At 43.9% G+C, this 25,038-nt stretch overlaps 1 protein-coding gene across 1 annotated transcript in view; it reads left to right on the forward strand.

Moving 5' to 3' along the window:
• Positions 1-278: 278 nt before the first annotated feature.
• Positions 279-25,038, forward strand: part of Cat (catalase) — a 32,555-nt gene continuing 7,795 nt past the window's right edge. Inside the window, exons 1-8 of the mRNA XM_021658766.2 lie at positions 279-455; positions 12,171-12,342; positions 14,355-14,465; positions 15,639-15,769; positions 16,406-16,510; positions 17,896-18,021; positions 20,577-20,768; positions 21,657-21,809. Of these exons, the coding sequence (XP_021514441.1) occupies positions 390-455; positions 12,171-12,342; positions 14,355-14,465; positions 15,639-15,769; positions 16,406-16,510; positions 17,896-18,021; positions 20,577-20,768; positions 21,657-21,809 (1,056 nt within the window). The 5' untranslated portion in view covers positions 279-389. The remainder of the gene's footprint in view (positions 456-12,170; positions 12,343-14,354; positions 14,466-15,638; positions 15,770-16,405; positions 16,511-17,895; positions 18,022-20,576; positions 20,769-21,656; positions 21,810-25,038) is intronic.

The following is a 25,038-nucleotide window of genomic DNA, read 5'->3' on the forward strand; positions in this document are numbered from 1 at the left end:
AGCAAACAAAGCTCATACCAGTGAGAATACTTTGCACAGAGGAATTGGATCCTGAACTTGTGACTCTCAGAGCTCAAAGAGCACATGCAGGAACCCAGAACCGTCCTTCCGCCCCACCCCTCTCCCCAGTTTCTCCGCGTCCGGGGGTCCACCTCCAAGAAGGCTCCCTTCTTGCCCCACCCTCCGTCCAATCCTGTCTCTTCTAGAGTTCCAGTGGCCAATCAGGAGGTGGCCGTCCCGAGGGGTGGGGGGCGGTGCTGATTGGCGGAGCCTGAAGTCGCCACACCAGCTAGCCCGGCGGACGCGATTGCACACCCCGGGTGGAGTCCAGACGACCGCGCGCCTAGTCCACCCGCCTGCCACGCTCCGCAGCTCCGCAGTCCTACACCATGGCGGATCGCCGGGACCCAGCCAGCGACCAGATGAAGCAGTGGAAGGAGCAACGGGCCTTGCAGGTACCATGTGTTCCCCGGAGCCCCGAGAGAACGTGGGCGGCGGAGAGTAACGGTGCAGGCTTCCCCTGAGTGGCCTGCGCTGGGGCTGCACTGCTCTCTGCTCTCGGGTAGCTTGCTTTCTGCCCCACGGACCATTCCATTCTGCCGGGAGGGAGTTGAGGCTGCAGGCCTGCTAGACTTGTCGCTGGCACCAGGGACGGGGTGGTTGGCTCCGCGTTTGGTGCTTGTGCCAGCTGGGACATAGGTCACAGCTTGAGGGAGACTTGGAGCCGCCTGGGCAGAGGCAGAGAGTTGCAGCTGGGAGCCAGGAAGTGGGAGCCAGCCCCGGCTTTATGTTTTGAACTCTTACAGCTGCAAGCATTGGTGTTTGGGAGGTACCCGGGCCTGTGTCCCCAGCAGCATTCTTGGTAACATGCAGCACACACAGCATGCAACGGTTAAGTAAAAGAATTTTCACACTCATTATTTCATTGGCAGGTAGGAGCATCAGACCTGGCATTTTACAACTGGCAATGACATTAGACAGTAATTATTGCTTTTGATTCACAGAACTTTGAGTGCTTGTATATGCCATTTGAGCACCAAAGTGTACAAATTCCCATGAGCTAAGACCACACCCTGGAGAAGTTTAAAGCCAAGACTGAGAGACAAGTTGTGTAAACAGATGATTACCGTCTAGGTAGGACTTCGGACTAGCTGTGGAGTGGAGAGTGAGCGCTGGAGTTGGTTACAAGACTCCCCAAAGCAGATGGCAGCGTAACAGTGTCTTCAAAGATGATGAGGAGTTCAGTAGACTGGGTAGGGACATTCCTGGCCTGGCACCTTTGAGAGGTTGGAGAAGGTGATACTGCATGGTCCCGTGGCTTCTGGTTAGTATGGTGGGTGGGTTTGGGGGTAGGTGTTTCCCACCCTTGCTCCTTCTTAAAACCAAGCCCAATGCCAAGTGCTCATGGACTCAGTCTGGGAAAATGCTGGTATTTTCCTCTGAGCTCTTGGTCCCATCCTCCTTCATTATTTACAGCTAGAGCCTTTCAGTGTTTGTTTGTTTGTCTTTCTTCCTGAGTTCTTCAAGTGAGCCAGAGAGACCAGAGTCACAATCAAGGACATAGAGCGAGTTAGTGGCAGAGTCAGGGTTAGAACTGAGCTCCCTTAGAGCAGGACCTCTTGAGTACCCAGCGGTTGCTGAAGCCTGCTTCATGCTGTCACGAATACTTGTGAACTGAGAAACTCTGGGCAGCGTAGGGAGACTTTTACAAAATAAAATACACTTATTCGGAGAAGTGTCCCGTTTATTTTGAGGCCAGTTTGCCTCTTGCTTGGGGGAAATCGTTAAGTTGTTGGGCTCTCCTCTTTTCCATCCGTCTCGGTGCTCTGCGTCCGTCGCCCGTTGGTGGTGATATTGAAGTTTTCATTCTCAATTTGTCCTATTCCGAATAAACATTTCTAGGAGGGGAATCGCTCCACCTTCTCGAAGGAAATTAACGTATGCATGCTACGTAGCCTAGAAAAGTTGAAAAATACTCGACTACGAAAAGTATCAAGAATGCAGAAGTGCTGAAAAGAACTGCAGTACACACCTAAGTATTCCTTTATGTGTTGTACGACTAATTACCTTTTGTCTAAGATGATCAGTCTCCCCATCCCTTCATTCATCCCGGAAATCGGTGATTTTTTTTTTTAAGCGTATCTCAACACTAGTATACTTTATACCCGAACACTACAGGGATGTGAATGCAGAGTGTGACGCCCAGGCATACAGTGATATTTACAGCGATATTTGCATATGGTGAAACGTGTAGCTCTATGTGTTTGTTCAACAAGGTTTAACACACACATACGCAGTTGCATCCCGAGCCCTCATCAAGATACGCAGGGCCAGACTGAGGAGGTGGCTTGGCTGGAAAGTGCTCGCTGCACAAGCAGGAGGATATGAGTGTGAATCACCACCATCCGTGTAAACGCTGCCATGCCACTGTGTGCCTTGTAGTCCCCGTGTTCCTGTGTGGACTTGGAGGACAGGCACAGGAGAACACACACAGACAAAGCAGGTGAGGGCTGATACCTGACCTTGTCCTCTGACCTTCACACACATATTGTGGCGTTCGTGTGCCTGCTTACATTCACACAAATGAATGTGCATGCACACACACAGATTTAGAAAAACCAAACAAATTCAAAAAATATTTTGTACTTATAAAAAAGAACAAAACAAAACAACTAAATATACAAGTTTACCATCATCTTGCCATTTCCCAAAAACTTTCAGTGTTGTCCCTGGGAAATCACTGTTCTGAAACTTTTAGCTATTGATTTATGGAATTTTGTATAAGGCTCTTTGTTGTTGTCCAGCAAAAATGCTTTCCAGTTCCTCATGTCTTGCCGTGGATCAGCAGTTAGATCTTTCCACACCATGCAGTGCTTTGCCTATATGATTGCTGGACACCTGGGTCATTTCCAGGTTTTGATTATTACCAATAAAGTTGATATGAAAATTCTTAAACCCCTAATTATCTGCATCCACACTTTGATATTTTTTTTTTCCTAGAAAATCCCTAGCTGAACATGCTGGCACACACCTGTGATCGCAGTACTAAGAAGGTAGAGGCAGGTGGATTACCTGTTTGAAGCCAGCCTGAGTTACATGGCAAGAATCCTGTCCTAATAAGACAAAACACCAAAATACTTAGAATGTGTTTACTGGGTAAGGGCCAGTGACTGTTTAAGGAGCAAACAGCCCAGTCATCTTCCAAAATGGCTGTACCATCTTACACTTCCATCAACAGCACGGGTGCTCTGGTTCCCTTGCTTCCTACCAGCTTTTGGTTTTGCCAGACTTTTACTTAGTCATTGCTCTCTGTGGTTTTACTTTGCTTTGCAGTGGTGACCTTGAGATGCTGAGCGTCCTTTCAGATGCCTGCTGACCATGGGTATCAGCTCCGGGGTAACCTGTTGGTATCTCTTTTGTCCTTTTAACACTTGGCAGAGTTTGTCTTTTCAGTTCAGTCCTGTGTGGGCTACGTGCTGTAATCAACATGTCCAACATACAAAATGGCATAAACGTATCAGAAATTTCTTTCTTTTTTGTACAATGGTTTAGAGTTATTTGAGGTTGAAAGAACAGGTTTTTTTCCCCCTCATAGTTACTGAAGGCCTCAGCTGAAGGAAGCTTCCGATTGGTTAGCACAAGGTTCTAAGTAAGTTCTTGAAGCAGAGGGCTGGAGAGATGGCCCAGCAGTTAAGAGCAATTGCTTCTGTAGCATAGGACCTGGCTTCCCAGCACCCACATGGTGGCTCAAATGGCCTGTAACTCCAGTTACTGGGGATCTGACACTCTTCTGGCCTCTAGGGACACTGTGCACACTCTCTCATGGGCTAAGTGTAAGGGAAACTGTGTCTAGGAAGGCACATTATTATGCTGTCTAAGATGTACATTTCATATTTCCTGCAAAGCTGTCCGTGTATTTTCTCCTAATGTGATGATGAGTTAACAGACATAGTCTCTTTCTAAAGACTTAGTTTTATTTTTATGAGATTAAAATGTCCTTCCTTTTCGTCTCACTGGGGCTGTAACTGTTGAAGCATTCTGCTATCCCCTCTCTCAAGAACCAGATGTTCAGTGCCAAGTTGGATGGGTCCTCCTTTGAAATCAGAACCAGAGAGTTGATGACTGTGAGGGCAACTTACAAAATGGAGTCTTCTTACGGGCAGATGTTGCTGACAAGTGAATTGGGAGCTTTGTGGACATTGCTTATTGAGCATTGAATCCAGTGTCTTCATAGGCATGACTTAGGACCACCTAAAAGACTCTCTTCCTCCCAAAATACATTAAAGGGACGATTCTGTGGTATCCTCAGAAGTTTGCGCGGAACTGAAATAGTTCTGTCACTCACTGCTCAGTGATCATGGACTCCTCCTTTGGGATACCCGGGTTTAATAAGTCACCTCTGATCATCTAAGAACCAGAGTGTCAGAGAGTCCTGTTCTTGTTACTGGGTCTTAGGCTGCTTACCCTGTCAGTGAGCTTTCTCTGAGAGAATTTATGTTCTGAGGTTAACCCTGGTATTGAGCACGTTGATGGCACACTGCCAACGGGAGGGGTGGGTGAAGGATGGCAAGGGAGTAACCGACTGAACTTTTTGTATAAATGAGCTTTCATGTCTCATGCAAGCAGGAGGGCTGGAACTGCTAAGTCATGGTGTGTCAGCAGGAGAGACATGCTAGAGGGAATCATAATTTTTTAAGTCTTTGCCTTAGCCAAGGTGTAAACTTTCATGTCTCATGCAAGCAGGAGGGCTGGAACTGCTAAGTCATGGTGTGTCAGCAGGAGAGACATGCTAGAGGGAATCACAATTTTCTAAGTCTTTGCCTTAGCCAAGGGCCAGGCTGTTCCATGCTTTCTCTCCAGGTTAGAAAGTAGGAGCTGATTGTAAAGTGTAACTCAGAAAATATAAATTCATGGTTATCATTTTCACTGCTAGTTTCTTTCTTTTTTTTTTAAAAAAAAATTTATTTATTATTTATACACCAAATCTTACTATAGATGGTTATGAGCCACCATGTGGTTGCTGGGAATTGAACTCAGAACCTTTGAGAAGGGGAGTAAGTGTTCTTAACCTCTGAGCCATCTCTCCAGCCTGCTAGTTTCTTTTTTAAAAGTACCTCAATCCTGCAGCTTCTAATTAAAAAAAAAAAAAAAAGAGTCTTTGTCATCTATAGATGAATTATCCTTCAATTCTTAAGCCTGTCTCCCCATATTCACCCTCTGTTCTCTTGTCTTTTGAAAAATATGTAGTAGGTCAGTCAAATTTTAGATCTGGTTTCAAGACAGAGAAAATCCTTTTCTGCAGTTCCTGTTTTGTGCAATTGAAAGGTTTGATCTTTATATAGGATTATTCTGAATGCTTTTAATTATTGAAAACTAGTAGCTGAGTTTTGGTCATGAAGCAGTAAAGCGAATACTTGAGATGTAGTAGCAGCTGCTGTGACTTGTTTACTTACGTACAAATGAGACAGCGTAGCCTTGCTTGGCAAAACTTTCTCATGTGTAACTGAGGACTGTGTTCAGTCTGTCCTTAGAGCCTTTAGCTTCGTGAGTGTGTAAGCTGACATTTATCATTTTTCAACCAAGAATTTGTTTCTGGAGATAAAATGATCCATTGGTTCTCTTGGAATCCCTTATTATTTTCTTTTGCTCTTTGCCCTCCCGATCTGCACTTCCTTAGCACCAAGAGACAGCAGTTCTCTGCTAGCTCTTTAGATACTTTATAGCTCTGCCCTGACTCCGTGTGATCTTAGCTTAAGGCCTATGAATATTGTAAGAATCAAAGTGGAGGTGGTTGTGTCAAATCTTAGTAGTGGCAACCAAAAACAATAAAGCCCAGAGGTTGTGGAGGAGGGACCTCATGCGTATTTGCTTGTTAAGAACCATGGACAGAAGAGTCTGGTAAATCCAACCCACACCAAAGCCATTGTACCCTTCCAGAGACATTCTTCCGCAAGAACACCTGTCTGACAAATGGCCGTTCCACCCTGGGCCATTGCCACCCTTGTTATCAATCCTGATGGCTGAAGAGTATTGTTTCAAGTAATTTATACATCCTTTTTTTTTTTTTGTCCCCTTTGAAAACATCAAGGTTTCCCAAGACATGTGTATTCCTTGTTGTGATTCTCCTTGTAATTTCAAAATAAATACATTACAAATACTGAGATGGGAGAGTGTGGTTCTGGATTAACTGAATGAATACTCAGTAATCCTGCATGCACATTAATTAGAAGAAACAGGATGGTTAACAACAGAACAGAAAGCAGTATGAGGGAAGAATCATACTGGACTGCAAGAAGGATTTAAGCTTTCTCACCGTCAGGGGGCCAGTCGGCAAAAGAAACAACCTGCTGAGTGAAAGAAAATATGTGTAAGCCATGCAAACGGTAATTGCTTAAGAGTCAAGATACGTAAGAAATTCGCCCAACTCAGTATCAAAAAATAAATCACCAGATTAAAAAGTGTCAGGGTACCTAAATGGACATTTATTCAGAGAAGACAAAAAGACGCCAGTATATTTATGGAAGTGAATTTAGAGAGCCTGTTCTTTAGAGAGCCTGCATTTGTATTTAGATTGATAGGCCACAGTGGCTGCGGATGCAGTAGTAGTTAGGATGCTATGGAGATGGCTCAGTACAGTTTTAGTCCAGCCGTTTCCATTTATGGCCTTAACAGAACACATAGGTTCAGTGCTGAGGATATGGCTCAGGGCTTGCTGTGTGAGTGAAGGGACCAGAGTTCAGATTCCTGGTGTAACACACACACACACACACACACACACACACACACACTTAGTTTCATGTTTTTCTACTCTTAGATTTCACTATTCCTATGATACATTGCTTAACATTCCATCAAATATTTAGTTATTCCATATTTTAATATCTTATTTAGTTCCTGATTGTATATCTTTGGTGATCCTGTAGTGTAATTTAGGCAATGAATATAGCAGAATGCGAACTCATTTTTGCCCCTTGAGCACACATTGACTTATTTGCCAAGGCAGCTCGTAGTTTAACCAGGATGAGTCAATTCACAAGATAGGTCGTCTATCCAAGTGTGAAGTCTTAGCTGAGGTCCAGAAAGCACACTTATTTAGCTTTAATTTTTTAAATTACTTTTTCCTTTTTGAGAGAAAGTGTCTCACCTAGAACTCACTAGGTGAGTTTGGCCTTGAACTAGTCCTCCTGCCTCAGCCTCCTGAGTCCTGTGCCACCATGGCTGGCCAAGCACAGGTTCCATCTGGAAGGCTAGCAGAGCTCTGTTCCAGTGTTGTATATTAATTTTGTTCTTGAGAACCCACCCCCAGGTGTAAGAGTATTGCTTTAAGATTATTTTGTTGTTGTTTTCTGGTTTGTTTGTTTGTATTGAGACAGGGTTTCATTGTGTAGCCTTGGCTGTCCTGGAACTTGCTGTGAAGACCAGGCTGTCCTAGAACTCACAGAGATCCTCCTACCTATGTCTCCTGATTGCTGAGATTAAAGGTTTGTGCCACCGCACCCTGCCTTTTGTTGTTTAAAAAGAGGATGCAAGGGACTGAAGGCAGAATTTAAGATTGCCTGACCCACACAAAATGTTGAGTTTTTAAACATTTTATAAACATTTCTCAGTGAGAACAAGCCTTCAGGGCAAAAAGCAGTGCTTCTGATCTGAACAGTTGCCTAACAGACACAGGTTTTTGTGTATAGTGCTGAACTTTTGGTCTAATCTGAAGTAAACATGTGAGCAGCAGGAAAACTAGAGCAGAGCTGGTGGGAGTTCACCGCACATACATAACTCAACAACTGTGCATATTCGTGTTACTAGACATTTTCCCCCGTTGAGTCTCCACTGAAACTCCTCCCCCACACCACAAACCCTACCACAAAGCAGGAGATGTCAAACCAGTCCTGGAGGTAAAGAGGTCAGTGTGCTGGGCCTCACGTTGCCTGTCCTGGAGTTGCAATGAGTATTGTTTTGTTTTTGCCTCACCTACGCCCCCTCCATTTTTCGGATTCCTTTCCAGACCTAGAATCATCTCATCAGTGAATATTTCAGTGTGTGTATCCAGAAAACAAAGAAGGACTCAGTAGCACCACTGTGTCAGTCCCTTTCCCCCTGAAAAAAGGGCCAACATCAAGCCAGTGCGTTCAGTTTCCTGATTGTTCCTCCATGGCCTGCCCAAGACTGCCATCTCCAGAAAAGACCCATGAGCCTAGGTTCAAAGGGTTCCTATCACCAGAGAACAGAGTTGTGCCAGTGACGTGTTTTAGGCTAAACACCCGTTCTCCTTTGGGAGGCTAAGGGTGCTCATGCTGCTGGCCCTGCATGGAAAGCTGGGTACCAAGCCTCTAAGGACATCATTTCACGTGTGTGTCCGCACTTACTGCTGGAGAGGTGGATGTGGCCTGTGGGACCATTGGAGAGGACCTTGGAAAGCATGGTGTCCCTCAGACCTTACTCCCTGTGCTGTTTTCTCTTGGCCGAATTTTCCTTAGGACCAGACAGCCATGGCTGTGTGTAGTTGTGGCATCCTGGGTGCCCTGGAGAGTCACTGAGCCTGGGGAAGGGCTCTCAAGCCCTAACCTGGACTGCCTGGCTCTCTCAGCAATGTTCTCAGAGCCAGGTGCCAGTGAGGTTTGTACATCCTACTAGGTGACTGTCACGTAAGACTCGGTCTTTCTTATGGACTTCGGTAGGTTACTGTTTTGATTTTCTTTTAAAGAAATATTTCCTTAATTTTTTTTCATAAAACATAAACATAAAATATATCCTCTTACCTCCTTTTCCAACTTGTCCCTGATCCACTTGCCCAGCTTCATATTCTTTTTTTCTCTTAAAAGCAAAACTGACACGAAACAAAAACAACAAAAAAAGCAAAAAGTCAGACACATATTCACACAAACCCAAAGCTACAAACAGACACAAACAAAACCAAAAACCCAGAAAAGAAAAAGAAAAAAAAAACCAAACAATTCATTTTGTGTTGGCATCTACTGTATCCTGGGTTGTAGTTGATATACTCAGTGTCACAGTGTTAAAGAAAACTGACTTTGCCTTCTCCTAGCAGGTAACGAATGAAAGTATCTTCTTGATCGGGTGGGGGGGGGGACTTTGTGCCCACTTCCACGTCTCTGTGCTGAGATTTTTTTTTTTTTTTTTTGTCTGGTTTGAACTCGTGCTGGCCTCATGCTTGCTGTCACAGTTTCATGTGTGGATCAGTCCTGGTCTGTACCGTTTTCTTGGCATTGTCCGCTGCCTGTGGCTCTTACAGTCTTTCTCCTTCCTCTTCTGTGTAGATCCCTGAGCCTGTCTGATGAAGACATCCTCTTTTGGGGTGAGCATTCCAAAGGCTCTCACTCTGTTGTTGTCCGGTTGTGGGTTTCTTTGTTAGGTATTGCTGGAAACAGTCTGTGATGAGGTTTCAGCAGTCACAGGACCAGTCTGTGATCTGGTCCCCGCCAAGCGTGTGGTGGCTGTGGGGTCCCTGGTAGAGAGTGGTTCTCAGGTTAGTTCCTTAAGCTTTGGTTTTCAATATTGAAAATAGGAAGAAGGTCTTCAAAGTTTGTTTGCTTGTTTATTTACATGTGCGTGGGAGTCAGAGGTCAACTTTCAGGAGTCTCCCTTCTACCTGTAGGTCCTAGGGAACCAACTCAGATTGTCACATTTGGCAGCAAGTATCTTTATTCACTGAGCCATTTGTTGGCCTGGAAATAGTATGGTTGTGGCAGGAAGTGTTTCAGGAGACGAATGGGTGGGTGGACAGTTAGTGGTGAGTAGCCATTGGCCAGGATTCCTCATGTTAAGAGCCACTACAAAAGCTGCCTTCTCAGAGCTAGCTCTTAAGTTGTCCAGCAGCAGAAATACGCATTTAAAAAGTTCATCTTAAAAAAATGTCTGCTTCTGGGGGATGGCTCAGGAGGTAAAGGCTCAGGAGGTAAATATTGCTGTCAGCCTGACAACCTGCGTTTGATCCCTTCGATCCACGTGGTAGAAGGAGAAAACGGAATCCTGCAACTGTCCTCTGACCTATGTGTGTGTGTGTGTGTGTGTGTGTGTGTGTGTGTGTGTGTGTATACATAGAAAAAGGACTTAGGTAGCATCAGTTTTCAGAAAATTGTTTTCAAAGTGATGTTTTGCTAAATTAATAATTATAATAACAACAGTAATAAGATGGAGGTAATCCCATTGGACACTCATCCTCTCTTCAGAGTTTTCTGAGGACCAGGGAGATGGCTCAGGGGGCAAAACACTTGTCATACAAGCCTGAGGACCAGGGTTCAGATCCTCAGAACCTATGTAAAAGCTGGGAAAAACTGTCTGTCATCACAGGAGGCAGAGACAGGGCTCCCTGGGGCAAGCTGGCTAGCAGCACATGTTCATCGGTAGATCTGGGTTCGATTGAGAGACCTGCCACAATAAATAACGAAGAACAATCAGGGAAGATGCCTCAAAGCAACGCTGAGCTTCCACATGCTTACATGTGTGCACATGACCCACGTATATGATTATTTTCAAGATTAGGGATCCAACCGGTATCCCCACATGTGAGGAAAGTGCTTGACCATTGAGTAAGACCTGCTTCCACTGTAGTATTTTCATCTAAGAAAAATATATTGCTGATGAATTCCGCATCAGCCCTCTGTCCTGTGCTGCCCTGAACATTCCCTGAAGTTGGGCAATTGTCTTTTTCAGTCTTTGTCCCCCCGGGGCTCTTTCTGAGCTGCTGCCTATTAATGCCTTTCCTGTTATGCTTGTTTTAGAGGTAAACTGGATGTACTTGAGGCCACGTGAGGCGATCTGTGAAGGATATAGGAAGTTTTGACAAGTGGTAGAGCACGTGCGTGAGAGTCTTGTTTATGAGTTTTACAGATTCCAAGGTGATAGCCCCAGTGTTCTTCCATACATAGCTCGGGACTTCCGTGGCTCTTGTGGTGGCGCTGATGTGGGTTGGATTCTTAACCTTGAAAATAACCGTGTATGCGGGCCAGGGGCACACAGGTAAGCATGTGGAAGCTCGAAGTTGCTTTGAGGCCCAGGGCCTCACACATGCCAGGTGAGCTCTTCAACACGGAGTTCCACCTCAGCCAAAGGCTTTTGTAGTTTTAGAGGGTCCACTGCCTACCATAGCATCTTCTGGAGGAGAGACAGGAAGTAACTCAGCTTTGAGACAGGTACGCGTGGAGAGTGAACACTGGATACCCGTCCTCAGTGTGTGCAAATTCTGAGGCTCTGTTCAGTTGTTCTCCCACGAGAACAAAATCAGTTGCTCTTCACCCCCTACCTTTCCTAATTTCCTGGGGACCAGGGAAAGACGCCCAAAGAGGCAGTTGTCTGTAGTCAGAAATATCATAAGGGGTGAGTAGGATCCATGCATGTTATATGCGTGTAAGAAAATATAATAACAAACCCCATTATTTTGGAGAGTTAAGGTAAGCTGATAAGGAAAAAAAAGCTAGGGTATGTGCACAGTCTCGTGTGGGGCCTTGGACAGTGGTCACTCAGAGGCCGGGCAGCGAAGAGATGTCTGATGTGACTAGATCGGAAGATGCTGCGTATTACGAGCAGTTGTTTAGCACAGTAAATTACCCTGTTCTGCCTCAGAGGCGGCTGACCTCTTTACAACATTAGTAAGATAATCCGTCTTACCGGAAACAATTATTCTTAGCCAGAAGGCATTGGTGTTCTGTTTTGTTTTTAACTGAGAAGGGATACTACACAGTCAGATTGAGAGAAATGAGCGCCTGTCCACAGCATTACCAGTGAATGTCTCTGGTGTGCTGTCATAAGATTGTTGTCTGAAAGCACTGCACGACAAAATTTGGCCCCAAGGGGAAGCATCAGCTGGCATAGAGTCTTTGAAGACCATCTTTTTACTGTTAGATTTAACATTGGGTATCAAGCACCTATGTTCCCTTTTTGGGGGGGCGCCTATCTGGGGGCTCGTATGGAATCCAGCGCCTATCTCCAGTTGCAGCTGAGCCAGGTAGCAGGCCTTGGTCACCCCTGCTTCCCGGAACAAGTGTCTTGGGAATTGACGTTGAGGTTTGATGGGTGTTTCTGAGAGCAGATTGTAGCGTTTCACAGGGAATTTAGGAACTGGGAGGGAGCTGTATAATCGCAAGGTGTGACAGTGTAAGTTAAGGGTTCCACTGGACTGACCCTCCTGTACTTTCCCTTTTGTGTTCCCATAGAAACCCGATGTCCTGACCACCGGAAGCGGGAACCCAATAGGAGATAAACTTAATGTCATGACCGTGGGACCCCGGGGGCCCCTTCTTGTTCAGGATGTGGTTTTCACTGATGAGATGGCACATTTTGACAGAGAGCGAATTCCTGAGAGAGTGGTACACGCAAAAGGAGCAGGTGAGAGCATCTGTGTTCTTCACTCCTGACCTGGCTCAAAGAATTCCCTCGAGCGCCTGACAACCTTACGTAGAGGGAACCTTGTAGTTGTTGGACATAGCCTTCCTTCAATAAATTCCCAAAGCTGCATTCTTGGAAGAAAGAAAAACTCTTAATAGAAGAATAGCCTAGGCTTTTATATTATTATATATCATATTAACATATACTAATTATATAATTGTGCTTTAGTTATACTATTTCTTAAGTTGTATATTGTAATATTATGTATTATATATTTATATATAATATAAATACACAAACAATATAATATATAAAACATTTAATTATAATTTGACATATATAATTATATAAACATTTAAATATATTAAACATTATATTTTTAAATATACATTATAGTATATGTTATTTATATATAAAATATATAAATGTTTTCATATATTATATTATTTATAGAACAGTTTAAAAATATTTACTCACCAGTGCTGAGGAGTCCAGAAGATGGTGTCAGATACCCTGGAACTGGAGTTACAGACAGTTCTGTGCTACCATCTGGGTGTTGGGCGTTAAACCCGGGTCCTCTGAAGAGCGGCCAGGGCTCTTAACTGCTGACCCATCTGTCCAGCTCCAAAACAGTTTTTTAAAAACAAATTTTTGGGAGCTGAGGGGATAGTTCAGTTGGTAAAGCGTGTCCCGCAGAGCCCTGAGGACCCGAGTTTAGATCGTCCGCATCCGAGTATAAGAAAAGTCGGCTTAATGTAGCACCTGTCACCTGAGTTCGGTGGGCGTGTGTGGGGGAGGAGGGGAGTGGACAGAAGCTCTCGGTGGGCCAGCCTAGCCATATCAGCCAACTTCAGGTTCAGTGAAAGACCTGTCTCAAAAAAACAATGGTGGAAAGTGGCCAAGGGCGTCCAGCTTCCCCTGTGACCTCTATCAGCACACGCGCATGCGCGCACACACGCGCGCGTGCGCGCACACACGCGCGCGCGCGCGCGCGCGCACACACACACACAGGAAACCAGTAACTTTCCAGCGAGGTGTGGTGTGTGCCATGTGCCTGTAATTTCAGCACATGGGAAGCAGAAGCAGAGAGAGGCTCAGTACAAGGCCAGGCTGTGCTAAGCGGTAACATCCTGTCTCAGTAAATCCAGGGTTTGGGATGTAGCTCAGGACTGGCGTGCTTATGGAGCAGACTCTCCAGCACGATGAATACTAACAAGTAACCTTTTATTATTTCTCCATTGTATAGTTCTGTAAAGGAAAGAGAGCGCAGATAGAGAATCACACACCACAGGGATAAATACTGAAATGAACTGAAAAATGGAGCATAGTTATGTTGGGAATGGTGAATTTGTGGTGGTTTTTCCTTCTCTTTTTGTCTAGCCTCTGTAAACTTTTATCTTTTATGGTGGATGTGAAATATGACAATGGTGTTTACAAGAAAAGCAGCCTGGTCTAACATGGAGAATTTCAGGACTGCCATGGCTACAGAGAGAAACTCTGTCTTGGAACAAACAAACACAACAACAACAAAGAAACAGCATCCTAGAAGGGATAATGCATTTTTCTTCTTTCTAGTTAGCCTTCCTGGTGTCTAGAGCTCCACTTTCTAGATAAGTTTTTTCCCATTGTTCGATGTCTTCTCTGTTGTCACTTGCTGTTTGGCAGCTTTTCTTTCTGCCCCCGTCTCCTCCCCTGGAAGCCTGTCCTTCCGTGTTGTTCGTTGACCTCTGCCTCTCTCCTAAGGCTCTGAGGTCCTTTATCGTGAGCTTTGACCAACCAGCTGCTCCCAGCACCCGTCACCGCCTCTTGGCTCGTGTGTGTGACCTTCACTGGAGCACAAGGTGACAGTAGGGCTTCGCATTTGGCCTTTAACAGTCTGTGTTCGCTTACTTCTCCATCGTGTTAGAAGGTTCCGAAACGCAGGTGCTGGATGTTTTGTTTCTCTCGTCCCAGGTTCCTCTTAAGGGCCTGAGTGACGGTCTTATGCTGAGACTTTCTGTCTTTCTCACTAGGTGCCTTTGGATACTTTGAGGTCACTCACGATATTACCAGATACTGTAAGGCAAAGGTGTTTGAGCATATTGGAAAGAGGACACCCATTGCGGTCCGATTCTCGACAGTTGGTAAGTAAATCTGTTCGCACGTCACCTTTGCTTCCTTCAGCCTGCATTTTATTTGGGGACATTCATAACTTACTCTCAAGGAAAGCGTACTAAGAAATGGAAAACTAAGACATAAGAAATGGGAAAATATTTCTGTAATTTTAGCCTGTTTTATTGTATTGAAACTATCTAGAGACACCCAGGAGTTTACTTCCGAACTTCTGTTTGTTGAACCATGAAGGGGATATCATTGCATTTTTCTGACTGTTTTTAGAAAGAACTTTCTATAAGGGTTTGCCTCAAAAGGAAATATGGAGTGGAGATCTTCTTTAAGAACCATTGTAACTGCTTTTTACTGAGAATTAATGTGTAGAGCAACAGTAGTATAGGTGATTGACTTATACTAATCTGTAGGTCTTCTTTGCAGTGTGGGATTATTCTATTTTAGAATGATTAAGACATTTTATCATTATGTTACAGAATTAGTATTTGTACCTAAAGTATCATATTATAACACATTACAGTGCCTTAGTTAGGCTTTTCTGCTAGGCTCTGTGCTCAAACAAACAAACCATGCTATGCAAAAATAAATGAGATAAAGAATAAACCTGGACCTTAACTAATTTTCTTAATACTAACTTTCTGACAATTCACTCTTTCTTAAACATTTTCTTATTTGTGTTTTATGTGTGTGCATGTTTTGCCTTCATGCATATCTGTGTACCATGTGCATACTTGTGTCATCAGAGGCCAGGGAAGGGTGTCAGATCCGCTGGAATGGGAATTTGATGGTTGTGAGCTGCTGTGTGGGTGCTAGAGATTGAATCTGAATCTTAACTCTGGTTAAGAGCAGCCAGTGCTCCTAACTGCCAAGTCAGCTCTCTAGCCGCATAAAACTCACTTTTAGTTTATTACTCCAATCTTCATAATTGTTTTCTTAATTACCTGTTTAAATGGATAATCTTGTCAGCTGCTGGCATACACGATCTCTTATCATTTTTAATTCATTCTTTTGTCTCATTTCTAGACCCAATTAGCAGGTAGGTTGCAGTAAAAATACCACAGACATTTAAATGCCTTGTCTGCTTCCAGGAAGTGGATTGAAGGCGATAGATGCTAAGTTTCTCTGTGATTTATGGTTTCTTGGCTGCAGTGTGCTTGGCTGTGTTTCATTCTTCCGTTTGAATCTTCCAGCTGGAGAGTCGGGCTCAGCTGACACAGTTCGTGACCCTCGTGGGTTTGCAGTGAAGTTCTACACTGAAGATGGTAACTGGGATCTCGTGGGAAACAACACCCCAATTTTCTTCATCAGGGATGCCATACTGGTAGGTGATGGACTCTATTTCTCTCTATAAGTGTTGTTGATCTGTATCGACTTCCAGTTCTCTTTATGGGTTGGCATTTTAGAATAAGCCCTGGAGAAAGGAGAATGTGGATTGTTTGGGTTGCCCTTTGGGTTTTTTGTTTGTTTGTTTGTTTTCTTCTTCTTCTTCTTCTTCTTTTTTTTTTTTTTTTTTTTTTTTTTTTAGTACATCTCTGTAAGATCAAATGATAGTTACCATTGGCCTGAGATTAGATTTGGCATGTCAAGATTCACTGACTTGGTGGGAATAACCCAGCTCCCATTGCATAACCTGGAGGATTAGTGAAGATGGGGTCTGTCCAAGGAGGAGATAGAGAATATTTCTGTGTGTGTGTGTGTATGTGTGTGTGTGATGTGTTTGGTGGTGGTGGTGTTTAGAGAGATACTTCAGTTTTGAGTGCATTTGATACTAGAATGTCCAGACTTGCTGAGTAAGTTTCATTTGAAAGTTTAACATTCTGAGTTTCTGGAATTTTGCTGATCAGAATTATAATCCATAAAGGAGCCATAGACAGTGTATCATGTAAGACACTATAATTCTTCTAAACTTAGCTTTGAGATTTTTGTTTTCTCTCTTGCCCCCCCCTTTCCCATTTAGTTTCCATCCTTTATCCATAGCCAGAAGAGAAACCCACAAACTCACCTGAAGGACCCCGACATGGTGTGGGACTTCTGGAGCCTGCGTCCAGAGTCTCTCCATCAGGTGAGAATCCTTTCTTTTTACACTCTGTTACACCATGAGTGTAACATCTTGTCACCTGAGATGGCATTGTGTATTAGGCCTTTAATGTGTTCTTGCTGCTCTAGTGGTTTTATTGGAATTCACTTCTGTCTTTTTGGGGTGCTTCTTCAGATTTCTTGATCGCAGAGAGTTTACATCTAAGCATGATGCTTAGATGGTTGGAAACGCTGTCAGTTAGTATTTGGGAGTCTTTAGCAATAAAGCCTGGTCAGAGGTGAAGCTGTGTGTTAGGGAGGAGAGAGGAAGGCAGCACTAAAGTCTTTGCTATTAAACTAAAGTTTGTGATGGAAAGGTGGGAAAGATAGGAAAACCTAAAAATGGAGTAGTATGTGCCCTGTAGATAGAAACAGAGCAGTAAGTACGCTGTGGAGAGAGGTGGAACTGGAGAGCGATGGTGGAGGGGACCAGGCTCGTGTGAGTGGCCTGCACTGCCACCTGGGGCCATGGTGATGTCCATGGTTCAGTCTGCCTCCGAGGGTGTTGTCTGGGTCTGTGCACCCAGGGGCCATGTTCATGGTCTGTGCTGTTGCCAAAAACCATGTAGAAGCCCATGATTCATGTCCCACTGACCGTAAACAGAAAGGAAGGTACTTTTACAGTGGTATTGGCAATTGCAGATGCACAGTTTAAAAGAGGGACGTGGAAGGCTTTGGTGACAACCCCTACTTCCACTCCAACTCCTACCTCCCCCCACCACGCAAACAAACAAACAAACCAAACAAGTAGCAGCCTAAATAGGAAACTATTGAAGAGACCTCTTTAAAAAGTGAGCTAAGAATGCTGAGGTTAGCATCACAGTTGATGCTTCAGGCAGGGTTGTGGGAGGGGAACCACTTAGTTCTACAAGGGGCTGGCCACTGAGAGTTTGTCCATGCTCCAGTGAGTACATAGATAACAGAAACTGGATTTGTGCTTATTTCTTCTTTTAATTTTCTTCTTTATTTATTCTTATTTTTACATTTTTTTTTGGAGGGTGGGGAGGTCACGAGGGTGGGGGAGCAAACATGGAAGGACTGGGATATGAGTGTGATCAGGGCATATGATGTAAAATTCCCAAAGGCTCAATGAAAGTATTACGTTAAAAAAAAGTAAAGTTTGAGCAGCATGTTAGTTTAGTTTCTAGATTTGCTCTAACATTCCTTCATAGGATTTTATGGTATTACTGATTCATGTTTCACCATACTTTAACCTTTTTGTCATTTTCTGTGGATGAAATAATGGTAACTCTTCGTATGGGAAGTTAGCAGGTGTGTTCTGTGTCATGAAGAGAGTTTCTGGAAATGCCTGGCTATAAAAACTTGGGATACTTGGATTTAAATGGGAGGATTTCCATTTCTGTTCCTCAGGTTTCTTTCTTGTTCAGTGACCGAGGGATTCCGGATGGACATCGGCACATGAACGGCTACGGATCACACACGTTCAAGCTGGTTAATGCGAATGGAGAGGCGGTTTACTGCAAGTTCCATTACAAGGTACGTGTCTGGACAGGCTCTTCCTCCTCCACAACTGTCTTCACCTCTCCTAAAGGACTGAGCGGAGATGAAAATCTTTTCTCCCTTTCTCTTACTTCCGCCCAGGGGTACGAAGAATTATGTAGTTGAATAGCACTATGAATATTTGGTTGGCCACCAATCCAGAGAACAAATTTAGACCACTCCAGTTAGAACTGTGTGTAGTTTTGATGTTTTCTTCCTTACATGTTAGAAGTTGGGGCACATGGCCTCTGTCTTTGCTGTTATTTTGGCTTATATTACAATAAGCAATAAACTTGAGAGGGTTATCATTATTCCCTAAGCACCTCAGAAGGTTAAAAACTTCTGTCTCTAAATACTGCTGCTAAACTAGAAAGAAGGAAATGGGTTAATGACAAATGAAGTCTTCCCTTCTTTTTGTGTAGGTGGAATTGAACCTAGGGCCTCACACATGTGAGGCAAGTGCTCTACCACTGAGCTTTTACATCCCCAGCACCTGTTGTATTTTGAAACAGGATCTCATTAAGTTGCCCAGGTCAGCCTTGAACTCCTTGGTAGCCCAGCTGGGCCTTGAACTTGTAACCCTCCTACCTCAGCCTCCTGAGTAGCTGAGCTTTCAGGCCCACACAACCAGGCTCAGCACCTCTGCCTTTTAGCAGCATCCCAAAGGCCTGCTCTCTTCTGTCCTATTCTAATACTCATTGGAACAAACTAGTTAGGTGTATTAAATGGGAAAATTGTCTTTTTTTTATATCTTGGATCAATGTACAGAAGGCAGTTGGTTACTGGATTTATAATTGTCAAGGGGAGCAGTGTTACATTACTCGGAGCAAGGCGTGGTGACTGTGGGGGATACTGAGCCTAGTTAGAAGCCTTGAAGTTAGGCAAGCATGAACTCAGATCTGTATTGTCCCGGGTAACTGTGATGTTGGCATTTTGTTGAAAGTTCTTTTCATTTTAGAATTAGGATGCCACTACAGATGTCCACAGGCCTAGAATAGATTGCTTATGGGTTTATTTAGCATAAACTTGAGATAGATTGAGATGTATATGGATTCATTCATTCATTCATTCATTCATTCATTCATATAGCTTATTTTGATTTATAGCTACTTTCTTCTAAACCTAAGGGTTTTGGTTAAAATCAGAACAGCTTTGTACTGTTATGATACATTGAACATAGTGGCTCACTGGGTGGCCTTCATTTTTAAATCCTGAAGTTGCCTTTCCCTGTGGTCCCTTCCAGAGTTGATTTTGCTAAGTGTTTCTGTGTGGCTTTTGGAGTCTTTTAAAATGAGGCACATGGTCAGCCAGTTGAGACAGGAGTGCTGGGCCAAGTGATGGAATGTCTCTTTGAGTGTGATTGGCTTGTTTGGACAGGCAGAATGCCGATTTTGCCTGTTCATGGAGAACTGGGATAGAGTGGCCACACTGAAGCCTGTGGTAGCTCGATGAACTCTGATCCTGTGACTTCTTAAAACGAAACATGAGGAAGACAATAGTGATGGAGGGAAAAGCTGATCACACTTTTAGGAATTTACTTGAGCTGTCTTAAAATGGAAATTAGGTTATTTCCAGAATTCCTTGGTATATACTTAAGACAAATGATACAGTATGTCCAGAAGCCCATCCATCAGATGGTGAATGGATTAAGAAGATGTGATGTAGTGGGCTGCTTTTCAGACAGAGAGAGAGGGGAGGGGAGAGTGGGAAAGAAAGAGACAGATATATATATATAGATATAGATAGATATAGATAGATATAGATATATATATGAAAGAGTGTGTGTGTGTGTGTTTGTGACTTGGGGTGGAATTGTAGACCATTGCACTAAGTGAAGTGAGCCAGGCATAGAAAGACAGATGCAGCATGCTCTGGGTGGAATTTGAGAATTAGAAGCTGAAATTAGAATGATAGTTCTCAGAAGCGAGGGAGAGTAGAGGCTGGAGGGGTGGGAAAGGCTGGCCAGTTGTACTCAGTCAAAGCTGGGAGAACCGAGTTCTCATGTGCTCTTGCACAGGAAAGTGACTGTAGAAAGCATCTGCATTTCAGTGCCCAAAAAACCCGTAAGAAAGGATTTGAGTGTTTTGCTATAAGGAAATGATAAATATTCTCCATTAATATGTATAATTTTGTTGTTTTAATATATCAGTTAAAAATAAATTAAACTTTAAAACTATATAAACCCTCCAGTTTTAATATATCTTGCCTATTTTGATGGAAAAAAGTTTTCTTATTAAGAAAGTATTTTTTTCTGATTAAAAAGTAATATAAGCATATACATTCAAATGATGTAGAATACATAAAGGGAAAAAGATGAATGATTTTAAATGAGAAAAGTGTGGAACAAATTTTCTTAACATTGAAACGAGTCAGGATAAATGTAGTTTGGTGTAAATAAATTTATTAGTGTCAGTTCTGAACAAAGGGAAGTATGATTTAAGGAAAGTTTCATCTCTGGGTCATGTTACCCAGAACCCTTCAGTGAATTCCTGGTTATGTTTTGATAACCTCTTCCCTAAACTTGGTTAGAGCTTCCTTCTTTCACTCTGCAGACTGACCAGGGCATCAAAAACTTGCCTGTTTCGGAGGCGGGAAGACTTGCCCAGGAAGATCCGGATTACGGCCTCCGAGATCTTTTCAATGCCATTGCCAATGGCAACTACCCGTCCTGGACTTTTTACATCCAGGTCATGACTTTTAAGGAGGCAGAAACTTTCCCATTTAATCCATTTGATCTTACCAAGGTAAGTTAGCAGCAATTATATTATTTTATAAGTGTCTTCCTGAATAATGATGATGATGGTGATAATGATGATAAATTATTATTTTTCTTTTTTAATATAATTTTTTATTTATTACAATTTATTCACTTTGTATCCCAGCTGTAGCTTCCACCCTCGTCCCCTTCCAATCCCCCCTTCCTCTCTCATCACTTCCCATTCCCCTTCCCCAGTCCACTGATAGGGGAGGACCTCCTCCCCTTCCATCTGACCCTAGCTTATCAGGTCTCATCAGGACTGGCTGCAATGTCCTCCTCTGTGGCCTGGTAAGGCTGCTCCCCCATCAGGGGGAGGTGATCAAAGAGCCAGCCACTGAGTTCATGTCAGAGATGGCCTGTTCCCCTTACTAGGGAGCCCATTTGGAGACTGAGCTGCCACAGGCTATATCTGTGCAGGGGTTCTAGGCTGCCTCCATGACTGGTCCTTGGTTTTAGTAGATGATGATAAATTATAGCCAAGCATTCACAGTGACAGGAGCAGATAAGACAGGCTAGATAAGAGGTGGTAGCTCAGCCGGGTCCTTGTCCCTGTGAGTGGATGCTTGCCAACGCTCACTTCCACTCCTGGGTGGAAAGTTGTCTGGGGTCACTTTGGAGGTTTCCTGTGTTATTAGCAGGGTACAGGTTTTGAAAGGCTGATATCCTCTGGTTCTTCACAAGTGTCAATATTTACCGCTTACTATTACGAAATGACAATGCAGTCACCTGATGTTCTTACCGTGTTTCTGTTGGGTTAATAATTACTTTCATTGGCTTGATTATATTTGAAAGTTGGTGTTTCCATGGGTGCCTTACATATCCTTCAGTTGGTTACCTGGTTACCTGCTAATTATGAATATGACATTATTTTCAGGTTTGGCCTCACGAGGACTACCCTCTTATACCAGTTGGTAAACTGGTCTTAAACAGAAATCCAGTTAATTACTTTGCTGAAGTTGAACAGATAGCTTTTGACCCAAGCAACATGCCTCCTGGCATTGAGCCCAGCCCCGACAAGATGCTCCAGGTAAGCCAGTGAGTTTAGCTGTTCTGAGGTAGGTGTCTGTGTGCACACAGCATATAACTTGGCAGGGTCTTTCCATGAGGAATTGCTAGAACTTTTCACTTGAATTTTAATTGAGGTGCTTAATTCCTATGAGATCAGTGGGCCGAGGCGTTCTTAGGTAGTCACTCTTCAGTTAAACCAACTATAAACCACATCCATGATAAAGTATCTGATATTTGAAGATGTGAACACTTGGTCTCAGAACAAAAGATGTAATAGAAATGACTCCATATTTTAGGAAACTATAGCATAGTTAGCTCAGCCTATAAGGGTATAATAAACGATTAGAACCATCAACAGCTTAACTTTATCTCCTATTCCAAGGTGACGTTTGCGTATTTTCTCTCTGTGAATACAGCTCCGTGGATGATTTTTATTCAGCCAATTTTGTAATTAATGGCAGTGGAATAATTTAATCATGTGATCTTGCTAGGCATTCAGCACCCTTTAAATCACTTTTGCCTAGAGTTCAAAGAGTGAAAATTCTACTTTGGACTAGTAATCAGTAGGAAAATAATTAGATTAGTAGTTGCTGTGCAAAATGATCTTTGTGTTTCTAGACTATGAACACAAAAACAGAGGTTAAAGATTAGACCGTAGATCAGACCACAGAGACTGAAGGTTGTTGCTTACATAAGTCCTGACTCTAGGCAAGTGTTGGGCTGCTGGGAGAGCAAGCTGAGATTCTCTGTGTGTCTGTGGGCTACCTCTGCTGTGACATTGGGGACATCTGATAATTTCTTTTTTGGAAAGTCAGTCTTTATTCCACGGGCTGAGTCCTGCCCTGCTGGCTGTGTTTCTGTGAATCGCTGGATAACCATAGTTTAAGGCAGAGAGTGCTGTGGTGGGTCTGAGGTTGAGCTAGAAGGCCAGTAACAAAGTTCTAGAACAAGATGGCTTGTGAGCTGGAGTCTGAAGGCTGGGTAGGATTCTGATTTCAGTTAGCAGTGACACAAGACAGAGGTGTGCTGAGTTGTGTATATTTAAACTGTAATAACTATTCTTTCTTGGATGAGAGGAGTTGAGTGTGCACGTGTTCACCGAGTCTGTGTTAGAGGGACCTGTAAAGATTGGACATTGTACAACTGCCCATGTTGGGAAGACAGGAGAATTCTTCCGTTTCAAGAAGCATGGCCTGCTTTAGGAAGCATAGCTGGGCACAGTGGCACACACCTGTAATCCCAGCACTTGGGGAGGCAGAGGTAGGCAGATCTCTCTGAGTTTGAGGCCAGCCTGGTCTACAAAGCGAGTTCAGGACAGCCAAGGCTGCACAGAGAAATCCCATCTCAAAACAGAAAACAAAAACCAAAACCAAAGCAAAAACTAACCAAAACAAACAAAAAACCAAGAAGCATGGTCTGGTAGCCATCAAATAGAATAACTAACTCCTCTCAGTGATGATCAGTAAGGGAAGGAGCCTCGGTGAGGGACAGAAGTGAACTGGACTAAAGTACAGCTGCAGGTTTTGTGGTTGGCAGCCGGAGGAAGTTGGGGAGTAGAGGAAATCGAGATGTATCACCCTGCCTACAGCCTTTCCTGCTGGGTGGGCAGGAGGGAACCGAACTGGGATTGTGGGCCCAGCAAGGGTGTACCAGGGCATGAAATCACCATGGCCGGAGCTCAGACTGGTTTTGAGAAAATAGATTGGAAAGTAATTGGTGACCCACAGTTGGCACAGGAGCACAGTTCACCGGTGTTCTTTGGGACCACAGCGACACCTGGCGTCGGATGGCAGCTCAGCCACACAGTAAAGAGAATGGAATGGAGCACTAGGTGAAGCCGCCACAGCAAATGTGTTCTCTGCGCAAGAATAGAAAACAAATGTAAGCCAGGCATAGTGTTATTTAGCTGTGCATTCTAATTCTGTGGTGCACATGGGGAACCATGCAGTTGGGGAAGGACTGTTGGTCTCCGTTAGCCATTTGGTGACCAGCACGGAACTGTCAAAGGTTGTTTGAGTGGATAAGGACCATAATCTGGGGTCCTTAGGAAGAATCTTTTATGGGAATATTGGGGCAGAGAGGTAGTTTAGAAGGCTGCGATTACTCCTGAAGAGTGCTGAAGCTGGGCAGTGGCATTTGCTGTGTTGGGGGACAGCGTCTTTGTTTACATCTAAACAGGGTCCTGTTCATAAATCTTAAACCTTAATTCAAAGCGATAAGCCAGAGCATCATGAAATGGGAAGACTAGTGTAATGCAGGAAACAGAGACTGTACTGAGTGCCTTGCTGTGCAGCTGTGTGGCCTTTTTTTGCTCCAGCTGGAACCAGAAGGAAGTCGGACTGGTTGCTTGAGTGGGAAATAACCATTCGGTCAGGTGGCGTAAAGGACAAAGCCTTGAGCAAGGCCTCCATGCAGGTCATCGTCAGAATGTGTGCTCGCTGTGCCCATTTCTCCACCTGGGTGTGTCGTCTCCATTCACAGGGCAGGTTATGGCTGCCTGCTAACTACAAAGTGATGAAGTCAGAGTGTTGTGCTGGAGGAGCGGTTCTCAACCTGTGGGTCACAACCCTCAGAAAACACAGATTTTTACATTATGACTCGTAACAGCAAAATTACAGTTACGAAGGAGCAACAAGAAGAGTTTTATGGTCGGAGATCACCACAACATGAGGAACTGCATTAAAGGGTCACAGCCTTAGGAAGGCTGAGAACCGTTGTGTTAGAGGTTCCATCCAGGAGCTACCCATGACTCCATTCTGTCTTCTAGCCTGTTGGTGGAGTTGAGCACGGCTTCTGGAGCTAGTGGAGGCAGCCAGCTTCCTTCTGTGGGTGGGGTCTAGTCACGGCTGCGTGAGCAGCCATCTGAACATTGCCTCAGTGATTTGCAGGGATTATGGGAAGCAGGCTTCGTTATCCGCAGTGTTGGCAGAGTCAGGGGGACTGCATTAAGGGTGTCGATGTGAGTGATTTGCTGCAAAATAACGGCTGCATTTGCATTCTTTATCTTGGTGGTCAGTCTTCATTTTTTTTTAATGCTCATTTTAAAAATGTAGTTCAATTTTAAAATGTTAAATCAATTGTAAGTTAGCCCACACATTAGTGAGTTTTCATTAAAACACACACACACACACACACACACACATATTGTTCTTATACTTTGCTTTTATATATGTCTCCTTCCCTCTCTGCCCTTCTTCATCTTCCCTCCTTCCCCATACTTTGCTTTGCTTTCGCTTTTATGTCACATT

The sequence above is a fragment of the Meriones unguiculatus genome, chromosome 18 (assembly GCF_030254825.1).
Source record: "Meriones unguiculatus strain TT.TT164.6M chromosome 18, Bangor_MerUng_6.1, whole genome shotgun sequence".
NCBI lineage: Eukaryota > Metazoa > Chordata > Mammalia > Rodentia > Muridae > Meriones > Meriones unguiculatus.